Raw genomic sequence first — 21,062 nt, 5'->3', positions numbered from 1 at the left:
GGCAATACCTCCCCTACTACTGATCCAATGATTAACTTAGAGAACAACATATACAACAGCTTTATCACAAGAAAACATTGTGTCGGAGCTTTCTTTGATCTGCAAAAGGCATTCGATATGACCTGGCAACATGGAATAATGTTTCAAATGGATGAATGGGACATTCATGGCAATCTGCTAGTTATACTCAGCAACTATATTAACGACTATACTTTCCAAGTACGCATCAACAACGAATATTCATCAGAAAAAATCTTGCAAAATGGCATTCAACAAGGTTTGCCGTTAAGCGGTACCTTGTTCACGATCGCCATCAATAAACTACTATATTAGCCATTCCAATAGAAATCAGCAAAAGTGTCTGTGTTGATGATCTGGTAGTTGTGTATACCAGTAACAAGACAGATATGGTAAAGTACAAATTACAACGAGCGATTAACGCCCTTAATGAAGTTGCGATGAATAATGGATTCAAATTTTCATCGGAAAAACGTGCTGTGTACACTTCTGTAGAAAGAGAATTCCTCACCGAACTCCTGTTTTGACCATCGACGACAATCTAATAGAATATAAGGATAATGTGAGATTTTTAGGACTGTTACTGGATAAATCCCTTACATGGGAATTACATACATAGAATTTGAGTGATTGATACAAAAAAAGCACTAAACATTATTAAAGGTTTATCCAACACTAACTGGGGCTTTGATAAAGAAATACTATTGAGGCTGTATAAAGCATTGGTTCAATAGAAATTCGACTAAGGATGTATTGTATTTTCATCCGCTAGGAAGTCGCATTTAAGAATGTTAGACGTAATACATAACAGCGGAATAAGATACGCGACAGGCGCATTCCGTACAAGACCGGCGTCTAATATAATCTCGGAAGCTGGAATAATGTCACTACATTATAGAAGAAAGATCTTCTTGCTAAGATATGCAGCAAATATATAGGCCCTTTCCTACCCGTATAAATAACAATATTTTTAAAAATCATCCATTCACTGCATTATATGAACATCGTGCTATCTATTCCAGACCAGGCGGAATAGCGTATCACAAATTGGCAAGAAAATATTAAATTACTTTACCAGAGATATTAGCAACTTCTACAAGAGAAATACCGCCATGACTTTTACCAGCGTAAACACAAGACTAGATCTCTCTGGGAAAGAAATAAAAAAGAAGCCAGGAATAATCATTCAACAGGAATTTTTATCAACCGTCATTAGTTACGAAGACCACATTAAAATTTATACTGAGGGTTCTAAAACCGAACATGGTGGTGGATGCTCCATATATGTAAATAGAGAAGCCCATTTTTGGAAACTGCCAGATATGGCCAGTGATTATACGGCAGAACCTATTGTTATACAACAAGCTCTTCACTACTCTGAACACTACTGCGAAAAGAGAGTGCTAATATGTTCCGACTCTCTAAGTGAGTGCACTTATTGCAATTCAGAACAACAGTAAGGTCGTCCTAATTGCAAACATCCTGTCCATTTTGTTGGACAGGATGTTTGCAATTACTCCATTGTATATATATATATATACATAAAAGGGATTAGCTTTTATGTATACAATGGGAGTCTTGAAGCGTGGCACGTATAGCTACGGAAGGTAGCCCTCTTGCCTAAGGTGCCCTGGCTCGCCTGCATGTAAGAGTATTGGAGTCGAGGCGTATCTGATGGTGGCATGGGGGACCCTCAAGGGTGAGGGGCAAAGGGTATGCGCAAGGCATGCCTGGAGCCAAGTAGGTCAGGACAGGGAAGGGACCCTCCCCGCCGAAGGGTTTTACGGCCATCCTGAACAGGTAATTGGTTAACTGGCATTTCGCCCGCCACCACCCCATTCGGTCGCCCTAGAGCATAGACCAAATGTACCGTGCCAAAAACGGCTACTGTGCCTCTAAACAGATTAGCGACCTCGTTATCCTAAATGCTCCTAATGAGCTCCTATCTTGCGTGAGCGGTTAAGCTGGGCGCCGTACAGCACCCGCCTATAGATTGATAGGAGTGAACCTATAGGTTCACTCCTATCAACAGGTAGGAGTGAACCTACCTGTTCACTCCTGAACAGGTAGTCAAATTGCTCTTATGACACGAGGGGGAACCCGATGGATTATGTCCTACGGGACTATTTATAGGGGGAAGTCAACGGCCACGGCATCCTACGGCGACTGATGTTCTGCTTAACGGTGGTTATGGTTGCCACGGGAGTGCTTAAAAAAAAAGTAAGGGAGACAGAAAAGAAGAGATATTGATATTGTGGACCCTTTCTTTTCCGTTTATATTTTTGTGTTTTACATGCCCATGGAAACAACAACTTCCATGGCAGAGGGTCCACGTAAAACCCCTCGTTCTTGAGAACCTCTTTCTTCGGTAGCGAAGAGAAAGAAGAGTGTTGAGTTTAGTGATACGGAAGAGTTTATAGTTTTAGAAAATACGGATCGAACCTAGCTTCGACCTAAGAGTGAAGAACCTTTTCCTATGTATTTAATAATTAAGAAAAAGGAAGGTGATTTTTCTAACATCACCCCCTTTGTGATAACTTGTGGCATCACCGAAGAAGCATTTGGATGAGCGGTTAAAGATACAAGGAAGATTAAAATTGCAAAAAATTGTGATGGGATTATTTGTTGAAACCGTTAATCCTTACTGTTGTCTCGATTATTAAAAGCAAAGATGATTGGACTTATCGAAGTTGAGGTTGTACCACCTGGTACTCTAAATACCTCTAAAGAAGTAGTTGTATGCAGAGATTTGCTTAACTGTATCGAAGTTGAAATTGTTGATGAACTTTACGGTCAGGGAGTTATTGAATGTCGACGACTAAACACTCGACGAAACGGAGAAGTCTTACTCACTGCGTCACACGTGTTAACATTTAACAGACCTAAATGTCTGGATAAAATACAGTCAGGTTTTTATAGGCTTGATGTGCGTCTCCGTTCATCCCAACACCACTGCGGTGTTTTCGATGTCAAAAATTCGGACACACAGCTGCAAGATGGATGGGGAAACAGATTTGCACGTGTGGCAACCCGTAGTATCCAGATGATCCCTGCAGGGACCTGCTTATATGTGTAAACTGTAATGGGCAACATACCGCAAGATTACGGAATTGTCCAAAATACAAGGACGAAATTACGATTCAGGAAGTAAAGACTGTTCAGAAGGTCAGTTATTTTGAAGCTAGGAAAATCGTGCATAACAGAATGCCAAAGGCCGTGACGGCCTTTGGCATTCTTGTGTATAAGTCACTTATACACAGGTCGCAGCTGCTTCTGCAGTCACTGTCAAACCTAAGGACATGGTAACAGAACTGGCGCCAGTCTTAACGACATTGGTAGAAAAAATAATTTATCAGAAATTAAAAAACCAAACATTTAGGGACAGCAGCCCAAAGTCATCTAAAACAAAAGCAGACCTGCCAAAACAACAGTGTCTAACTTCACTGAAAAATGAGCCATCGACTAATTGAAAGACCATGCAAATTCAAACAAAAATGCTGAAGGAACCTGAAACTAAAGTTCAGATTGAACAAACCCCAATTCGGGACCCATGAAACCAGAAATACCAATCTTAGAACAGGAAGATCTAGGGAAAATTACAATGGATCCTCCGAAATCACAGAGGCCTTTAGCTGAGGGGGTGAGACACTTGGCCGCTCCACACGTTCTTGCAGTAAGTACATCCAGTCTCGACTGAGATGTGCTTCTGGCTGCGCCAATGGAGCTGGTGTCATCTGATGCTGGCAGCAGGAGATCCACCAGAGGAACTGAAGGATCGATCTCGGATGTATCAGATATTGCAGAATTTGGCATCAAGGCCTTCAAGAAAATGGAGAAGAACAAGAAAAAAGGATGGCCTAAACGGAAACCAAGGCGATAGTTTTAAGCAAGAGAAAGATCAAATATCTAAATAGAGAATTTTATAATTAAATGTATTTTTTAATTTTTTATTGCTATGTATTATTGAGGTTTTAATATAAGTGTTTTGTGTGTGATGTTAAATAGCAAGGACCCTTTACACCCTTGTCATACTTCGTTTAATAGATTCTTTAATGTGTGTTTTTATTTTCATCACAGACAAGTTTTTGTTTTGAAAGTTTTGACTACAGTTCATAAGAAATGGCTAGAAAGATTTTAAAATGACAAGGGCCTTTTACCCTTGTTATGTTGTGTTTTTGGGGTTTTTAATAACCATTGACAAGTCTTTTTAAATGCTCTTTTTGACAAGACTAGTTCTTAACTATGTCACTTGTGTTCTGTGTTTTGGGGAGGAAAAGATATTTTGTCTATTGACTATGTCACTAGCATTTTTTACCAGGAGGGAATAGCATGTTTTTCTTTTTTGTTGTGGAAGGAGCTAATGACCATAGCAGTTGATGCCCCTAAAGCTTAAAAAAAAAAATATGTATATATTATAGTTAAACCTGTATTAAATTCTAACAAAAAATGCTTATTCAGATTACTGTGAAGCAGGGAACTTGTGGACCATTTACTACAGTATGGTTTACCAGCCAATCATAGTTTCCACTGAAGCTATTATAGTTATCTTGTATTGTGAAAAAATACTAATATCGATTGCATTCTTCATCCCAGAGTTCATTTTATAAGCCAATTCTAATTCTAAATATGACTATAGGTCAAAAATTATGACCGTGACTTAGAAATGATTCTTGAAATGAGTCAGAAGCATTAATACGTTACTTTTTAATAACCATGCTATATAAATTCTCTACTGACCTGGATAATGTGGAGTTACTGTATTATCATAAAGAAATGAGTAAATATGTATTTTACAGATTTATGCTCTAGTTCAGCAAAGGTAAGATATATTCATAAATGCTTAGCAGAAACCTGCTAGCAACTGGCAAAAATATGCTTGATTAAAAAGAAACTGTAAAATAGTATGAAATTTAAATGAATGAAGATGTTCATAAACCCCCATTCATTCGTGCCTCATTGTTAAAATAAAGAAAAAATTATTTTAATTTTCAGCAGAAAGAACAGCATCATCATTACATAGCCACTCAAGCACCCAGATCTTGCATACAACAAGCAGTGAATGTTTAAACTGTTTTTACAGTGCTTGTCTTCTTTATTTAACATTAACTATAAATTTAATGTAGAAATGAAATGAAGTAAAATGAAAAAATAATCTCCTCATTTCTTTTTTAATAAAATACTGAAAACTCTTAATAAAGTAGATGATATGTAATTCTAGGTAATTGAAAACAAACTATCTAAGTCTTTTCTTTATTAGTTACAAAAATCAATGATAAATGCTTAACAAAAATTAAAAAAAAATTTTTATAGTTATTTAATTTAATGAACTATTTATTGTTTTAACAGTATGAAAAATTAATAAAATTAATTTTAATTATGCGTATGAATATATTTTCTTTAATTTAAAAACTTCAACTTTGCAGTATGCTTTTAGACTGGACTACCAAATAATAAAAATTAAATTTTTATAAAATAAAATCCTAGCTGAGTAAGAGGACTACATCAATATATACAACACAAAAATAAAAAAAAATATATAAATATGCTTTTCTATATCTAAACATTGTAATAAAAAGTAAAAAATAATATTTTCAAGAGTAAAGGACTACTGAAAAATTAAGTTTAGCATACGAAATAATTCAATTCAATTCGAGGAAAAAATGATCCAAACAATGGATTACCCAGTAATCCAGTAAGTTCGGACACACGGCTGCAAGATGTACGAGGAAACAGATTTGCACATGTGGCAACCCATTGTATCCGGATGATCCATGCAGGGACCTGCCAATATGTGTAAACGGTAATGAACAACATGGCGCAAGAACAAGGAATTGTCCAAAATATAAGGAAGAAATTACAAAATTAATAATAGTAATCTAACCACTAGTCTTATTAGCATCACTAGACTAGCACCACTAGTCTTATATTAACCAACAATCGTATAGTGTTCACTTGCAAATACCTTTGCTCTCTACCCGAACAGTTTATTAATGAAGTCTATTGCATTATTTCTTTCACTTATAAACTTAATAGTTTTACTGTAACTCACTGATAGTATTTCTGGTTTACTGGAATTACTCATGGCGTTATCTTACTCGTATCAAACTGGATTCAGGACTCGCCATTAATTTAGCATGTCGTTGTTCACAGAATAGAAGATAATTTTTTTTACAACAAAATAATATGTATAAAATTGTCTATTTTTGCAAGACTACAATGAAAAGCACAGGGTGCAACCTCAGTTCTATTTTGCCCCTTAACTTTAGTTCATACAAGGAGATTTACTAGATATTGTGTATTGAAGGTATGATTTCAATTTAGCATCAATACCTTTGTCATATTTAAAGAATTTATGTAGAAATTGAACATGAAAGTCCGCCCCAAGCTTTTCATTGTGGACTTGCGAAAATAGACAACTTTACTCATATTATTTTGTTGAAAACAAAATTATCTCCAATTTATGTTTACTGGGTAATCCATTGTTTGGATCATCTTTTTCCTCAAATTGATTTGAATTATTTCGTATGGTAAACTTAATTTTTCTGTAGTCCTTTACTTTTGAAAATATTATTTTTTACTTTTTATACAATGTTTAGATATAGAAAAGCATGTTTTTAAAAAATTTCTTATTATTTTTTAGTTACAGTAAATTTCTATTATGTACTTAAATACCAACTAATTAATCACATTACACTAAAAACTGCACTACGTTTTTAAAATTTTATTTTATATTTTTTAATTTTATTAATTTAATTACATTTTTTTAATTACAATGTTTTTAGAATAATTTATTATAACTGTTATAGAATCTATTTATATTGAATAAATATGACTGTTATTTAATCTATGAAAACAATTTAATATTATTAACATTGTAACAAGACCGGTATAGCGAGCCTGAGTAACAGATTCCTACCAGTTATTATGAAAGTAATATAAAGTATAATAACTGCAGAAATCCAGAAAGGGACAAAAGGGGTTCTCCTTTTTGTAAAGTATAGATTCGTTTAACAATTGTCCATTGTTATACTGCCCGCTGACACATAATAAACACCTGTTGTATGGTGAGAAGAAACCAGGTTTAGAATTCATAGGAACAAAAGCCTCGGTCAACTGTTTTCACACTTCGACTTGGGTCTGGTCCGCCAAATAAAGAGGCTAACAGTATAAATAGCCCAGTAAGACCAGCTAAAAAAAGAGTTCTATTAGAATCAGTCTGCGAGACGTTAGGCATAAGTCCTGCAAGGGCAGTTCTGCAAGGAGTTCAATGAGGAGAGGCTGCGAGCTGTGTGGAATCGTGTGGGTTTGGTGAAGTTCTGTGAACCAGTCCAACGAGACATACAAAAACAGTCCAGTGAGGAGAGTCACAGGTGAAAGTCTTCAAGACAAGAGTGCAAGATGTCAGTCCAGGAAGGTGAGTCCTGAATCCAGTTTGATACGAGTAAGATAACGCCACAAGTAATTCCAATAAACCAGAAATACTATTGGAGAGTAACAGTAAAACTATTAAGTGTATAAGTGAAAGAGATAATGCAATAGACTTCATTAACAAACTGTTAGGGTAGACAGGAAAGGTATTTGCAAATGAACTTTAGACGATTGTTGGTTAATATAAGAATAGTGGTTAAAAAGGGTTAAGACTAGTGGTTTCTTTTGTTAATGGGTCTAGTTTTATATTTATCTACCTGGAATAAATTCTAAACTATTATTTATTTTGAACTCTGACTTATGTGTAATCTGTATTTACTTATTTATTATTTACTATCTATCACTATTTGATGTGTAACATTTTGATGGTTATTCTTTGTTGATTACGTTATGTATTTTGCTCAGTTTTTATGTCATACTTACTGATTTGATTATGTATTATGTCATGTACTTTGTTGTTTGATTTGTTGTTATTGACATGTAATATTATTATCGTTTACTACTATTATCATCCTGATTACTATTATGGTTGTAATTACTAAATTAATATTTGTGTTCATTAATTGTTTTATTATTGTCACTTATTATTATTATCATTATTGTATTTGTCACCATTGTTATTATTATTAATTTGTCTGGTTGTAATTATGAACATTTTAAATCAATAAACTGTAATTATATAAACATTCTAAATTGTCAACAACCTCTCAATATCCTGATCAAGCCGCAGAACATACAACAATATATTAAAATATACCAAAAAATATGTAAAACCCGAAACCGTTGAAGCATGAACTGTGGAACAAAGGTGAGTTAAAGAAAAGCATGTAATAATAATTCTTTTTCTTATGAGAAATACTTTGAATGTAAACATAACATGAATGTTATGTTTACATTAAAAATATTTCTATTAAAATAATATATTTTTGTAAATAATTTTACTATTTTCAAATTATTAAGCGATAAAAACCCTCTGATTTAAACACCAGAATCATCTTTACTAACTGCTTAATCACAAAGTAGATGAAAATGCTTCCAGGTTGACAGAACCTTCAGCAAACATGATTATCTTGATTTGCAAGCATGGTAGGGACATATTTTAGTTATCAACTGCAGAGATTTCTTGTCAACATATCAATGGAGCAACTGATCATAAAATAACAAATTGAATGGGTGCAATATGAAAGCCATTTCAACAATATAATTTTTAATAACTGTGGTATTTTTTGATAAGTGATATCATCAGACCTTTCTACTTGAAAAAGAAAGGGAATTCATTCCCTTTTTGCTGGGAATTCATTTTTTCTTGTCGTTTGTATAGCGCTGATAAATGTAGTTAAAGATTCATGAAGAAATAAAACAAGTGAGAAGTTTTAGTAGCTACTGAGGAACCTGTGTTCATGATCGCAGAGAGGGATTGCACTGCAGAGTACTTCTATAAAGAAGTGAACTTTTTGATGTCAGTTACAAATGCTATAATTTAAAATTTATGAAGTCTTAATCTTATATGTTAATTAAATAAATTTTAATTACTCTTACAATTATTTTTAAAATTCCTATTTCTGCAGTACTTAAATACAAGTACAGTACTATGTAAAGTACATGCAGTATTATGTAAAAACTGCATTGCTTAATTAAAACAATTACTGACTTGATCAGAACTAAAATAGAGAAAAGATATAGCTTTGTATTTAGCTTAGCTGATGATAACTTTAATACATATCAATGAGCCTCAATTCAGCAGAGCAGCACCTCAAATATATATGACTGCTAGCTAAGATAATAAATAAAATGATTTAATCAAACAGATGCTTCATTTTTTTTATTTTAAGATATTTAAATGTCAAAAAAGTATTAGGATAATTTTATTAAAAAGTAACTATTAAAAGTAACTATAAGTATTTATAAATAGAGCAGAGTAGTGGAGAGTGGTCAATTTTATGTCTTTCACTTTTCCACTTTTACTAAAAAAAATCTAATATAGAACAATCAAAATTTTTTAATATAATAAATAGTATAAAACCACTGAGAACTACTCAAAAAATTCCTCAATCACTGTAAACTTTGTAAAGTTCTTGGCTTACAAATGATGAAAGATATTAAGCATTTGTAAACGCTTAATTGTAAACGATTTGTTTTTCACATCGAAAAATTTTGTTCTGCCAAAAAAAAAAAAATAAAGTAAAAAATTTTATTTATCACAGAAAATGAAAATTTAATCTGTTATCAATTCAGTGTTTACTTTCTTTTAATTTAGATTTCAGAGTAATGTAGTTAATTGTATTTAAAGTTTACTGTAGTAATGTAGTTTAATATATTTTGAATATGAAACCCTGTGAAGATGGGATGTTGGGTGAGAAGCATCCCTGACACAAAACCTGCAATATATCAAATTAGTCAGTAATTTTATCAATTGTCATTCCTTATTGATTATCATTCTAAAAATATTATGCAAATATTATCATACATTTAAGTCTTTGTATTGTGCATGTTTATAATACTATAATCTGAAATATCAAAATTATACCTTAATCATCGAGTCTAGTATACATATAAAAACAAGTAACCTAAAAACCTTTTTCCTAGGATTTTCACACATATAATGAATTATATACATTCTATATTGAAAATCTTTACAGAATTTAAACACAATATAATTTTATAAAAAATTTTTTTTTTGGGATAATTTTTAAATCAACATGAAATTTTATGAAACATTTGGTACTGCCATTTTTTTACATTACTGTGCAGCATGGTATTTCAACAGTTGAACAGTTTAATCATTAATTATAATTGTGATGGAATAATTAATGTCATATAATGAAAATATGAACATGAATAAGAATTATTACTTTTTTTAAAGATAAGCATACTTTGAACACATTCAATGTGTAGTGATAATTATAATTTTGTATGAAAACTGACAAAAATTTGAAAGGATCAGTCAGTGAACATGGATGATAGCTGTAGATAAGAAATGTAGCTGTACTTGGCTAAATTTTGTATATATTTTTGGGAACTATGATAATTTAATTTTTTTTGATAAATTTTGCAAAGGTTCTACAAATTGCTGAGTCAAGCTTTTCTTTATATCTGTGTTCGCATGAGAACATGGTTATCTCTGATCTTTTACTATGTGAAGACTGTTTCCTATTTGCATTGTTCTGTAAACAGTATAAAACAATAATGTGAAATTAAATGGAAGAAACTGAGGCTCAGTCCTAGGCAAGATGGTACACTTATAATTCAATGCTTCAAAAGAGTTTGAAGTATCTTGTACAGTAGCATCCTGAAGAATGTGGGGTAGGGGTAACATAGACATCGATGGGTGAAGGTATTTTATAAATGATAATAGATGAATAACTTTAAACAATGCTGTGTGCAGTTTACATCTGTGTAGTAGGCCTTGATTACCGATTAATAAATGTAACAGTTGATGCCATATACAAAAGCAAGTAAAAAACCCTTGATCATGAGATGAAGTTAGGATGCTATTATATCATTCTACTATTTAATCTGGTATAAAAAGGATTTGCCAATTTTTCAGCTAATCAGCAATTAATAATTATTACAATTTTTTATCCTGACTTTGTTAATGAAGTGTGTTTATTGTATTTTTTATACGTGAAACTGTTTTTTTTTCTAGTTATTTTATGTCTTAGAGTTATATGCAGTATGAAATGTAAAAATAAAAATGTTGATGCCATTTTATTACAGACTACAATAACTTATTAAATACTGAATGGAGTACAAAGAAAAAGTAATTTACTGAAATCCAAAGCAATCATTCATATAACCCTCTATACTAAATAAGTTCCCTTACCAAACCTTCCTTTGGTTCCTGTGATTACTACAAAAAAATATTTACTGTGAGTGGTTCAAAATAAATCTTTAATTTACATCAAGCAGTCTACCTGTCAAGTTGGTAGTTGTGTCTTTGTACTTTCTGTATGTATGAATGTGGGCACATCTCTCTTTCCCTCTCTTTATCTGTATGTATATATATATATATGTCATACACACACACACACACACACACACACACACACACACACACACACACACACACACACACACACACACACACACACACACACACACACACACACACACACACACACACACACACACACACACGTTGAAGAATAAATTATAATTTTAAGAATAAATAATTTCTGGGAAAGGAACTGTTAAACATAAATAAGTATTAATATCCCAAAACATCAAACCGTGCAGCTATTATACATAGGTACAGTGAATTTTTGGCTGTCAATTTTATTTAAAATTTAAAGATTTTCAACATTTATAGGATAATATAAAGATACTCCTCTAAGTAGTTAATTATAATAAATAATTAAATAAAATTAATTACACTTATCATCATAATAAATAATACAAGTACTTACTTTTTTTTAGTTTAAAACTGTTATACTTGTCCTATAGTACTATACGGTAAAGTTCCTTGTAGAAAACTTCCAACAAATTTTTTAACTGATACCTCTGTTATTTCAGCTGCATACTCCATAACACTAATTCTGTTGGCAGGAAAATCTATTAATGCAAGTAGAGGTACGTCATCATCTAATCGAACATTATCACGGATAAATTCACTGACATCATTCTAAAAAAAAATCATTATGTTCATAACAAACACATTTCAGTAAATATTAACAATACTTGTAGTTATCATTGTTTCCTGTTGAAGTAAAATAATTATAAATCTTAAACCATTCCAATACAGTTTTTTTCTAGTCCTCGACTGGACTTTATGAGTCTTATTTAGAAATTGGAACAAACTTCACAAACATATTTTACTACATCACATTTCTTAAATGTCAGAGAAAATGGCATACAAAAAATTGTTATTCTGTATGCCGTATTATTTTTCTGGTTGCTGACATTTTGTTTTGTACTGAAGTAAATATTTTACTGTAAGAAAACATTAACAAAACTCAAATTATCTTTCAGAAAATCACTAAAACAGTAAATTTTGTTTTTCACAAAATAAAAGCCAAAAGCTAACAGATGTTTTTATTCACAGTGTATAGTAAAACCTTTATCAATTACATAATTTCATTCCATACTAAAATAGCAATGAGCAGCTAAACTTATATGAATAATTATACAACAAAAAGCTATTTACAAGTATTAATCATAAAATTACATGATCATTTCTCCCCAAATTCTTAGCTACACCTGTTCTCAACTTTTGAGAGTATAAGAAATAATGACCTTGAGGTGTAAATGAGCCAAGCTACTAGTTGTGGTCTGATTTGATTTAATTATACATTTTTAAACATGCATTATAGTTTATTTTTCTCAAAAAATTTCAATATAAATTAATTAAAGAAAAAATATGTTAATCATCAGTCTTCTACAGAAAATCTTATGTAGCATTTAATGAAGTTTTATCAATAAATTAAAAACTTCAATGGTTTAGCATACTTGAAATTTCAATTACAATTTAATTTCTAACAAATAGATTGTAAATTTTAACAATATAAGAAGATTAAATTTCATCAAATTCATATAAGAAGATGTTTATCAAGTAAAATAAAAATGTATTTAATTTAAAAGATTTTTAACTTTCATTCAATCTCCCCAAGAATACAAAATATTTAAGATTCCCTACCCCTTTTTCCTATTTAAGTCTTTTCTATGTTAGCTCCCTGTTAAAACACTTTTTTGCTAACTAAAAAAAAAAAAAAAAAATACTTCTGTTTAGTTTTCAAAAATTTTACTATGAAGACCCCTAATTGCGTATGATGCATACCATAAGTTGCATAAAGTTCTGGCAAAAGGTTTTTGGAAAATTCATCATTTTTACATTAGTAACATGCTGCTAAACAATGGTGCATGTCGCTTAAGAATGATTAAAAACATCAATTTTATTCATACAGGTACCATCATCGACCTAATGAAAAATAAAATATGCATCTTAAAACAAAAAAAGATTATTTTGAATATCAAAATTCTATACTTATTTCTTTTAACAAATCTTTCAGAGTAATATATTCAGACTTGAAAAATTGTATCTTTTCATGACCTTAGCTAAAAAATATTTGGTAGAAACAAATGAAGCAATAAACTGCAACCAATTTTTGTTTTTCTATTAAATAATTCCTTTTTTTTGCACAGATTAATGTTTTGGAACACAATAATCATGATGACCCATCAGATCTGGTATCCAGGTGATTGTCTTGTTTACCACACCCTAAGGTCATCCGGTCTGATAGTAACCTTCTTGAGAGTGGTTATGCCAATGTTCTCAGTTTGCTTCCAGAGACCTACTGCAATACAAGTGCTACTTATGTGAAGGCCTTCACCAATTTGTTGAATCAGATCTTGATAAAAAAAAAAATGATGAATACAAAGAAGTCTTAGAACAGCAAATCTCTAAAAATTTTAATTAGTCTAGCTCAGAATGATATCATCCAGCAAGGGCCCTCTGCCTAACATTATGGGTTAAACACTTGTCAATTCCTTAAATGAAGATCTTCCCATCTAAGCTAATCAGAAAGAAATTTTAATTACTAAAAAGGTGCAAAAACTTGCCAAGGAACTCTGAAATATTGTGAAGCAGCTATTGGGATATGAGGCAGAATGCTATTTCACAAGATGACAGAGAATGAACTGTAGTGTTCATTTTAAATAATGTTTTTGTATAATAAAGAATGTTATTAAATTATTTATTACAATATTTTGATGGCAACATGTTACTCAAATTTCATAGTTTCAAAAATTTTCATCACTTGTAGCCAATCTATTTTTAAATTAAAATTACTCCTGCACATCAAAATAACTTGTTTAACATTTCATGAACATTTATAAAACTCAAATCAAAAAAGGATAAATATAGGCAGAATTAATATAGATTAATGTACTTATTAATTAATGTTTGTTTACTTACATCAAATGCAACAAAAAATTCAATTTTTACATCGAATTCATTAGTTTGATTTTTCACCCACTCAGCTGCTGGTGTCAGGACTGATTTAGCAAAACTGAAGTCTTCGATCTCATTTTTTCCTTCTAGATATACCATGAAACATAAAAGATAACAAAAACATTACTTTTTCTACTTATTAGTAATATAATGTAATATACTAGTAGTCATTTATAAAACAATTATCAAATTTATTTTACAGTTTATCTTGTGCTACTTAAATTCATGAGTTGAACTGGTTTAAAATATAATATCAATTCTGCATAATCAATGATCATGTATAAAAAGATAGTGGTTTTTATATGCCTACAAAAATTCACTATAATTTGGTGGAGAATTAACTGTTTGGTTTCTGGGCAAGATGTTGAACTATGTCTTTCATCTGGAGGTCCTGGGTTCAAATACCAGTCAGACATGGCACTTTACTAACGGTGGTCCCAGAGGCTAAAAAGAAGATGCTGACCTACATTCTTTACATTCTTATAACCTAATGATTCAGCAACATATAATGAAAAAGGTTCTTTTGTTGTTGATTACCTAAAAGTGATAGGAAATTAAACAAACAACGTCATTATGTCTCCAAGGAGATACTCCCTCTAGAAGATTTCTTGCATGTACATATAAACCTAAGTTTTCCAAGATTTTGATGGGGATCATACTGGTTACAAAAACTGAATGATAATCAGAGGAAAAAATATTATAATTATTAAAGATATTTATCAAATGCTAAAATATTATAACTATTTAGTATTTAATATTCACAAGTAAAACAACTGATATTATAATAATACTAAAATTGGAACAGTAGTGACAGTTCTAATCAAACAGGAACAGTGCTGTGGGGCAGTACAATCCATAGTATGTATTCTAAAAGATTATCATTTTAATTTTAAAACTGATAAATAATTACCATGACATATTATTAAATATTTTTCTTAAAATTCTCCTTATAATCTTATCAAAATTATTTAGTATAAAATTAAAAATCTTACAGAGCTCTATTACAAGAAACAGTTAAGTATTCTTAATCAATAATTTTTTTTTTAGAGAAGAAATAAAAGTTTAGCTAAATCAAATTAAAGATCAGTAATGTTAACAGAACTAAGTAAACAATAAAAATAAACTTTCAAGGAAATCAAAGTAATAAAAAAATACAATAACAAACAAGAATGCCATATACAGTATAATAATGTGGTCAACTCTGGTAACATATCCCTCTCTCATCATCAGCATTGTTCTGTCTGCAGCAGGTCTCTTATGCCACCACAGTCTCCATTCATTTCTGTCCCAAGCCTTCTCCTTCATCCCCTTGTAGTTTCCAATCTTCATCTCATTTATTAACTTCATCCTTCTTTCCTTTGTCCTTCTACTGGCCCTTCCAGTACAGTTTTTAAGATTTCACTTTCTCTAATTACATGTCCTAACTAGTTTCCTTTTCCTTTGTGCACTTCCTGCATAAGTGATATTTCTTCTTTAATCCCATTCATTACTTCTTAATTGATAAATTTATCCATCCATTTTACTTTCTGTATCTTTCTCCATATACAAATTCAAAAGCCCCAATCCAGTCTCTCTAAATTATCACTAAATTCACTTTGTTATTTACTATTGTTATTAGCTTAGTTTTTCCTATATTAGATTAATTAAGTTTACTTTTTCTTATATTAATTTCCATTCATACTCTTTCATTCCTTCTTCCAGAGCTGTTAACAATCATTAAAGTGTGTGAGTCCCATCAGCTGAAATTACTATATCAGCAAACTTTATGCTTCTTATATTTTCTCCTTCTATACTTATTCTTTCTTCTAATATATTCCTTATTCAATATAGGATGTAAAATGGAACAGGTACGGTATAATATGTGGACGAGTATTTGTTGGAACAGTGACAGTGAGACAGAATCCTTGCTTCAACCTAGACCTACTTGATCAGTCATATTCTTATTTACAATCTCTCTGTCTGTCTCATGTAAAATCACTAAATAACCTTCTGCTTTTCCATTCTACTTGCAGGTCATTCTCCTGAACATTATAGCCTATTATACAGTTCAACTATTTCATCCACTCCTTTCCATTTAAGTATTTATAAAATTCTATGGGAAATTCATCTACTGTATTAATTTTATATTCAACACTTCTTTAATTGCTTCCTGCACTTTACATTTTAATATCAATGGTCATTTATCCTTCTTATCTACCTCCCATTCCTTTTCTACATTTAGTTCCTCAAGTTTCTCTCTTGTCATATGCAGGTCTTCCACATATTCTTTCCATCTTTCTCTTACTTCTTTCTTCTTAAGTAACATTTTATCATCCTTTCATCAGTTTCTCTCATTTTAAATCCTTTCTTTTTAAATCCTCAATATCATTGCATTCTTCCTTTAACCACTTTTCCCTAGCTTTTTGTGTTTCACTCCTCAATTCATTGTTTAATTTGTGATACATCGCTTTTTCATTTTCTTCTGTCTTATTCTTATACTAGCTTCTTTTCCATTTTATTTAGTATTTCTGTTTTAACCCCTGGTTTCTTGGCTCTATTTCTCTCATAACAGCCTACATCTTACTACTGCTTTTACTGTGACTGTTATATTCTCATCCAGGTCTACCCACTGTTCTCATTTTCCTTTCTTTAATTGCTTTGGCTAGTTTTTCTTCCATTATTTCCTACCCAATTTCTTCAATTGTCTATGTTCCATTTCTTAACTATCTTTTGCTTTCTTTAGTTTCTTTAAAGCTATCCCTATTTCCACAATAAGTAGCACTTGATCACTATTGATATCTGGACCTGGTAATCCATATACCTTTTATTTACTAAGGTATGGTCTACCTGACAGCAAGCTTTGTTCCATGGGAATACCCATGTATATCTCCTCTTTTTATGATTTTTGAACCAAGTTTTAGTTATAAATAACTTTTTCTCAAGTCAAAATTCAAATAATCTGTTTCCCCTTTCATTCCTATCCCTAAATGAAATTTTCCTACCGTATTTCCTACTTAACCTTCTCCAATCACAGCATTCCAGTCACCCATCAGGACCCTACAGCAGCATTTTTCTGATGTTTTTATATCTTCAATACTCTCATACATTTTTTTTAATATCTTCTTTTTCATAATTTGATGTTGGCATATATACATGTACTATAACTATATTTTCTGGTAACATCCCAATCCTTAATGATATTAATCTATCATTTATATAACATACCACATAACATAGTGATTTTCTATTGTCTTCTGTATTCTAATATCACTGACTTCCTGAAGAAGTTACTCTGCTTTTAGGGGTAGTTTCCCACCCCCAGAGTAATCAGTGATCTCTTTCCATCACTGCTCATCTGCCCTCTGAGGAGGCTGTTTTTAAAGTTGGCCCAAAATCCCATACTGTGAAAAGACGCAGTATGCTTTGCCTTATGCAGAAGCTAATAAGCTAATCTAGTTTTATTGTGCACATATTTAGGTACATAAAATTTCCCTGAATACAAATGCAGTACATAATATATAATGAAAAAACCTTTAGATTAAGACTTATCCTAATAGGTAATTTTATGCCTCTTCTTGCTTTCTGGACTGCGAAGACTTTTATTGTCACCTCCAAATTTCACTCGATCGCTACTTCTCCTTTGACATACAAAATTGTGTAAATGTTAAAATTTTCTTCCCCTAAATTTGCCCTCCGACAATTCTTAATTAACTTCAGGAACATGTCATGTGTTCGGCAGTGGCTGTGCTGACCAGGAGGGTAAAAATAAACAGAGCAAATCAGTACATTCTGGAAAACTGTAAAACAGGTTATTTTCAATTATAAATTCTGAATATTTAAGTGTGTTGTGTCAGTACAGTTCTCAGTAGAGAAATACAATTCAACAAAGCTCTTGAGTTCATATTTCAGATCAGTCATAAGTCATAAACAGCTAACAATATTTTTTTATTAAAATGTTAAGCAAGTTTCAGAATTACTTACTTAACAGCATATATCATAATTTTTGTGGCATTAAGAATTTAAAAACTTTAATAATCTCTTGAAATCCAGAGATGCGTGCTTCTAATTCATTGCACATTCCATCCACTGCTTCGTAATAACCTATTCGATGTTTATCTAATGATTCCAAAGCACGGTTTGCAGTAGTTTCAAAAGACATTATTTTGATTCAATGTATTCTCTGAACTGGAAATTCACATTTTCTAAGCATATTTTTCCCATTTAGTTTTTGCTTCCATAATAAAATTATTGTAAGTACTTTCACTCCTTAAAAGTTTCATATTGTTCAAGGCAATTAACATGGTGTTTTAGGTTGCTAGTAAGTTTATTTCTTATTTTTTATAACTGTATTTCCACAGTGTGAATTATTTGTAGTACAGAATACCACCAAAATAAATTTAAGTAAAACAAAACAATCAATTCAATGACAACAACAATGATTGGGCATTTAAAACATCTTCATTCTAATGTGGTCCTTAAACCTCTAATGTGGAGTATTCTTATGTTAAATTCTTCATCATCTTCTTCCTGATCAAACATCAAGATTGTCTGCTTCAATTCTTTCAGAATTTGAACTTCAAATCTTTTGGATTCGGATTCTTTGGTTTGTAATGGGTGGGTTCTTGCTTGATTCTAAAAGAGTGTTCCACCACCTGTGAGATCTTAAAAAGTAATTGAAAGTTGTTTAATAACTGAGAAGAAAACTTCAATGGAAGGACTTACAGTTTTTCAGCTGGATGTTCTAAAACTAAAGCCATTTGTTATGAAGGACAATGGGTGTAAGAGACAAACCTATTTTTACCAATATATTCTTTTATCTTGGCTTGTAAACCACCATCATCTCCTGACATTAAATTTGCACCATCATATCCTTGACTGCACAAATACTCCTGTAAATCACAACCTTCAAATAATAAATCAGTTACCTTCTCACAAATAAATGCAGAATCTTCTTTACTCATTTAAATAAAAGTAAAAAAAAATTTAATTTTCACTTCAGCTTCAGGAAAGCTGATCATGACATAACATAATAAAATGGCCATCTGATCAAAATGTGCAATATCAATGGTCAAATCAGTAAGTAATATAAAAAATGTATCTGTAGAATAGATTTCCTAGTTTGATCAGCTAATGCATCCAGTATTTTGTTCATGATTGTTTTACTTAGTTATTTAATCTTTCCTGAGGACTAGATGTGAGTACATAAAGTAGAATTATGACAGGAAATTAACTTGATTATACTGAAGTAGATATCTTAGTAATTGTCTTTCCGCAGATTTTCTCTCTGACCCTAAAACACAACGCCCAAAATGTTATGACAATGTTTTCACATTATCAAAAAGAATGTTCAAAATAGTATGTTTGCTACTTCTTAGCTTCCATGAATTGTTTATCCAATTTACAAACTATCTTCATCTTGAAAACAATGTACAGTAGCTAGTGAATTATGGAGATGGACTTTACTTAGAATGTGCTTCTTAATCGAGGAATGAAGATATTCTCAGTTGGTAAAAACCAGTACACTACACACTCTTCAATTTTGCAGCTGCAAATACCCAACAAAAGTGACAATACACAAACTTTTTTTTTGGTGAATAGGAATAGGACACCCAAGGACTGACGCTCTGACTCATAAGAAATATTTTTCTATAATATTACATGGATTTGAAACAACATTCATTAATTATTGGAAATACTCCATTAGGCAAACAAATTCTTTTGGCTGTCAAGGACCTTGCAGTAAGAGTTCTGATTTGATCTTCAATCAAGAAAGAATAACTCTCAAAAAGCCCCTTATCACTTCCAAATTGAAGAAACAGAAGGCGCTGGCAGTAATTTTTCAGGAAGAGCAGGATTAGCTGCATCATCAATTTTGTCAGAAGTAACAAATTCACTAACATCAACTGGTTAGCAACTAGAGCTGCCTCTATTGGCAGTTAATTTGAACTTGATGGGGCTGATCCATTTTGATTTTTGAGTTTGATTTCTAGGGATGTACTGGTACAGGTACACCTTTTGCTTTCTTTCAAGCCATCATTGCTCCTGAATAAAAACACAATAAACTTCCTGCTTTCAGTGATTATAAGACATGGAATATTGAGAGTTTTCATCCAGTCATTCTTACATTTGCACCTTTATGTCCTTCTTACCATTTTCCTATATGTACATAACACAGATTTAAACAAATATTATGAAACATTATTATTATTGATTCTTTTACAGGAATATTCCGAGCCTCCTAATCACAACTCATTGTATACTTGTATGTAGAATACAGAAACATGAATAAATTGATAAGCAACTAAACATCTATTGTGGTTACACCATTCACTCACATTCACATTTGAGTTCAAGAGAGCTGTATCACTATATGAAACAAGAATGACCGACGGCATGAAATTCGGACACATTATGTGGGAAAAAAACAAAAACTAACTATCGAATGAATGAAAGTAAAGTCATGATGATGTATTGTGTATTGTGCAAATCTGCAAGGATTCAAGGAACGACACAATGAGAGATTTCCTTGAGTCCTGCCATCAAGGCAGGAATGTCCCAATGTACGCTATCGTACCGTATGTTCTTCTATTATTATGTCAACATTGCAAATTTGAACACGCGTAACAGCATGTTGTGAGAATGAAGGTTAGACTGTCAATGGAAGGGACTATGTTTAGATAGCGTGTATGGC

At 31.6% G+C, this 21,062-nt stretch overlaps 1 protein-coding gene across 3 annotated transcripts in view; it reads right to left on the bottom strand.

Moving 5' to 3' along the window:
• Nucleotides 1-21,062, bottom strand: part of LOC142323237 (nucleoredoxin-like) — a 126,493-nt gene that overhangs the window by 16,747 nt on the left and 88,684 nt on the right. For 2 of the 3 annotated variants that reach the window (XR_012756057.1, XM_075362606.1), the window contains exons 7-8: nucleotides 14,357-14,478; nucleotides 11,853-12,067 (exon numbers count right to left, since the gene is read on the bottom strand). Coding sequence is in view for 2 of the 3 variants with exons in the window: in XM_075362606.1 (XP_075218721.1) it covers nucleotides 11,873-12,067; nucleotides 14,357-14,478 (317 nt within the window). In the remaining variant the exon portion in view is untranslated. Of the gene's footprint in view, nucleotides 1-9,476; nucleotides 9,825-11,852; nucleotides 12,068-14,356; nucleotides 14,479-21,062 lie in introns of those variants that run through there. The other variant, XM_075362607.1, reaches the window with a different exon arrangement.

This window comes from Lycorma delicatula, chromosome 4, assembly GCF_047948215.1.
Source record: "Lycorma delicatula isolate Av1 chromosome 4, ASM4794821v1, whole genome shotgun sequence".
Taxonomy (NCBI): domain Eukaryota; kingdom Metazoa; phylum Arthropoda; class Insecta; order Hemiptera; family Fulgoridae; genus Lycorma; species Lycorma delicatula.
The sequence above is the reverse complement of the archived record's forward strand: the minus strand, read 5'-3'. Positions and strand labels throughout refer to the sequence as shown.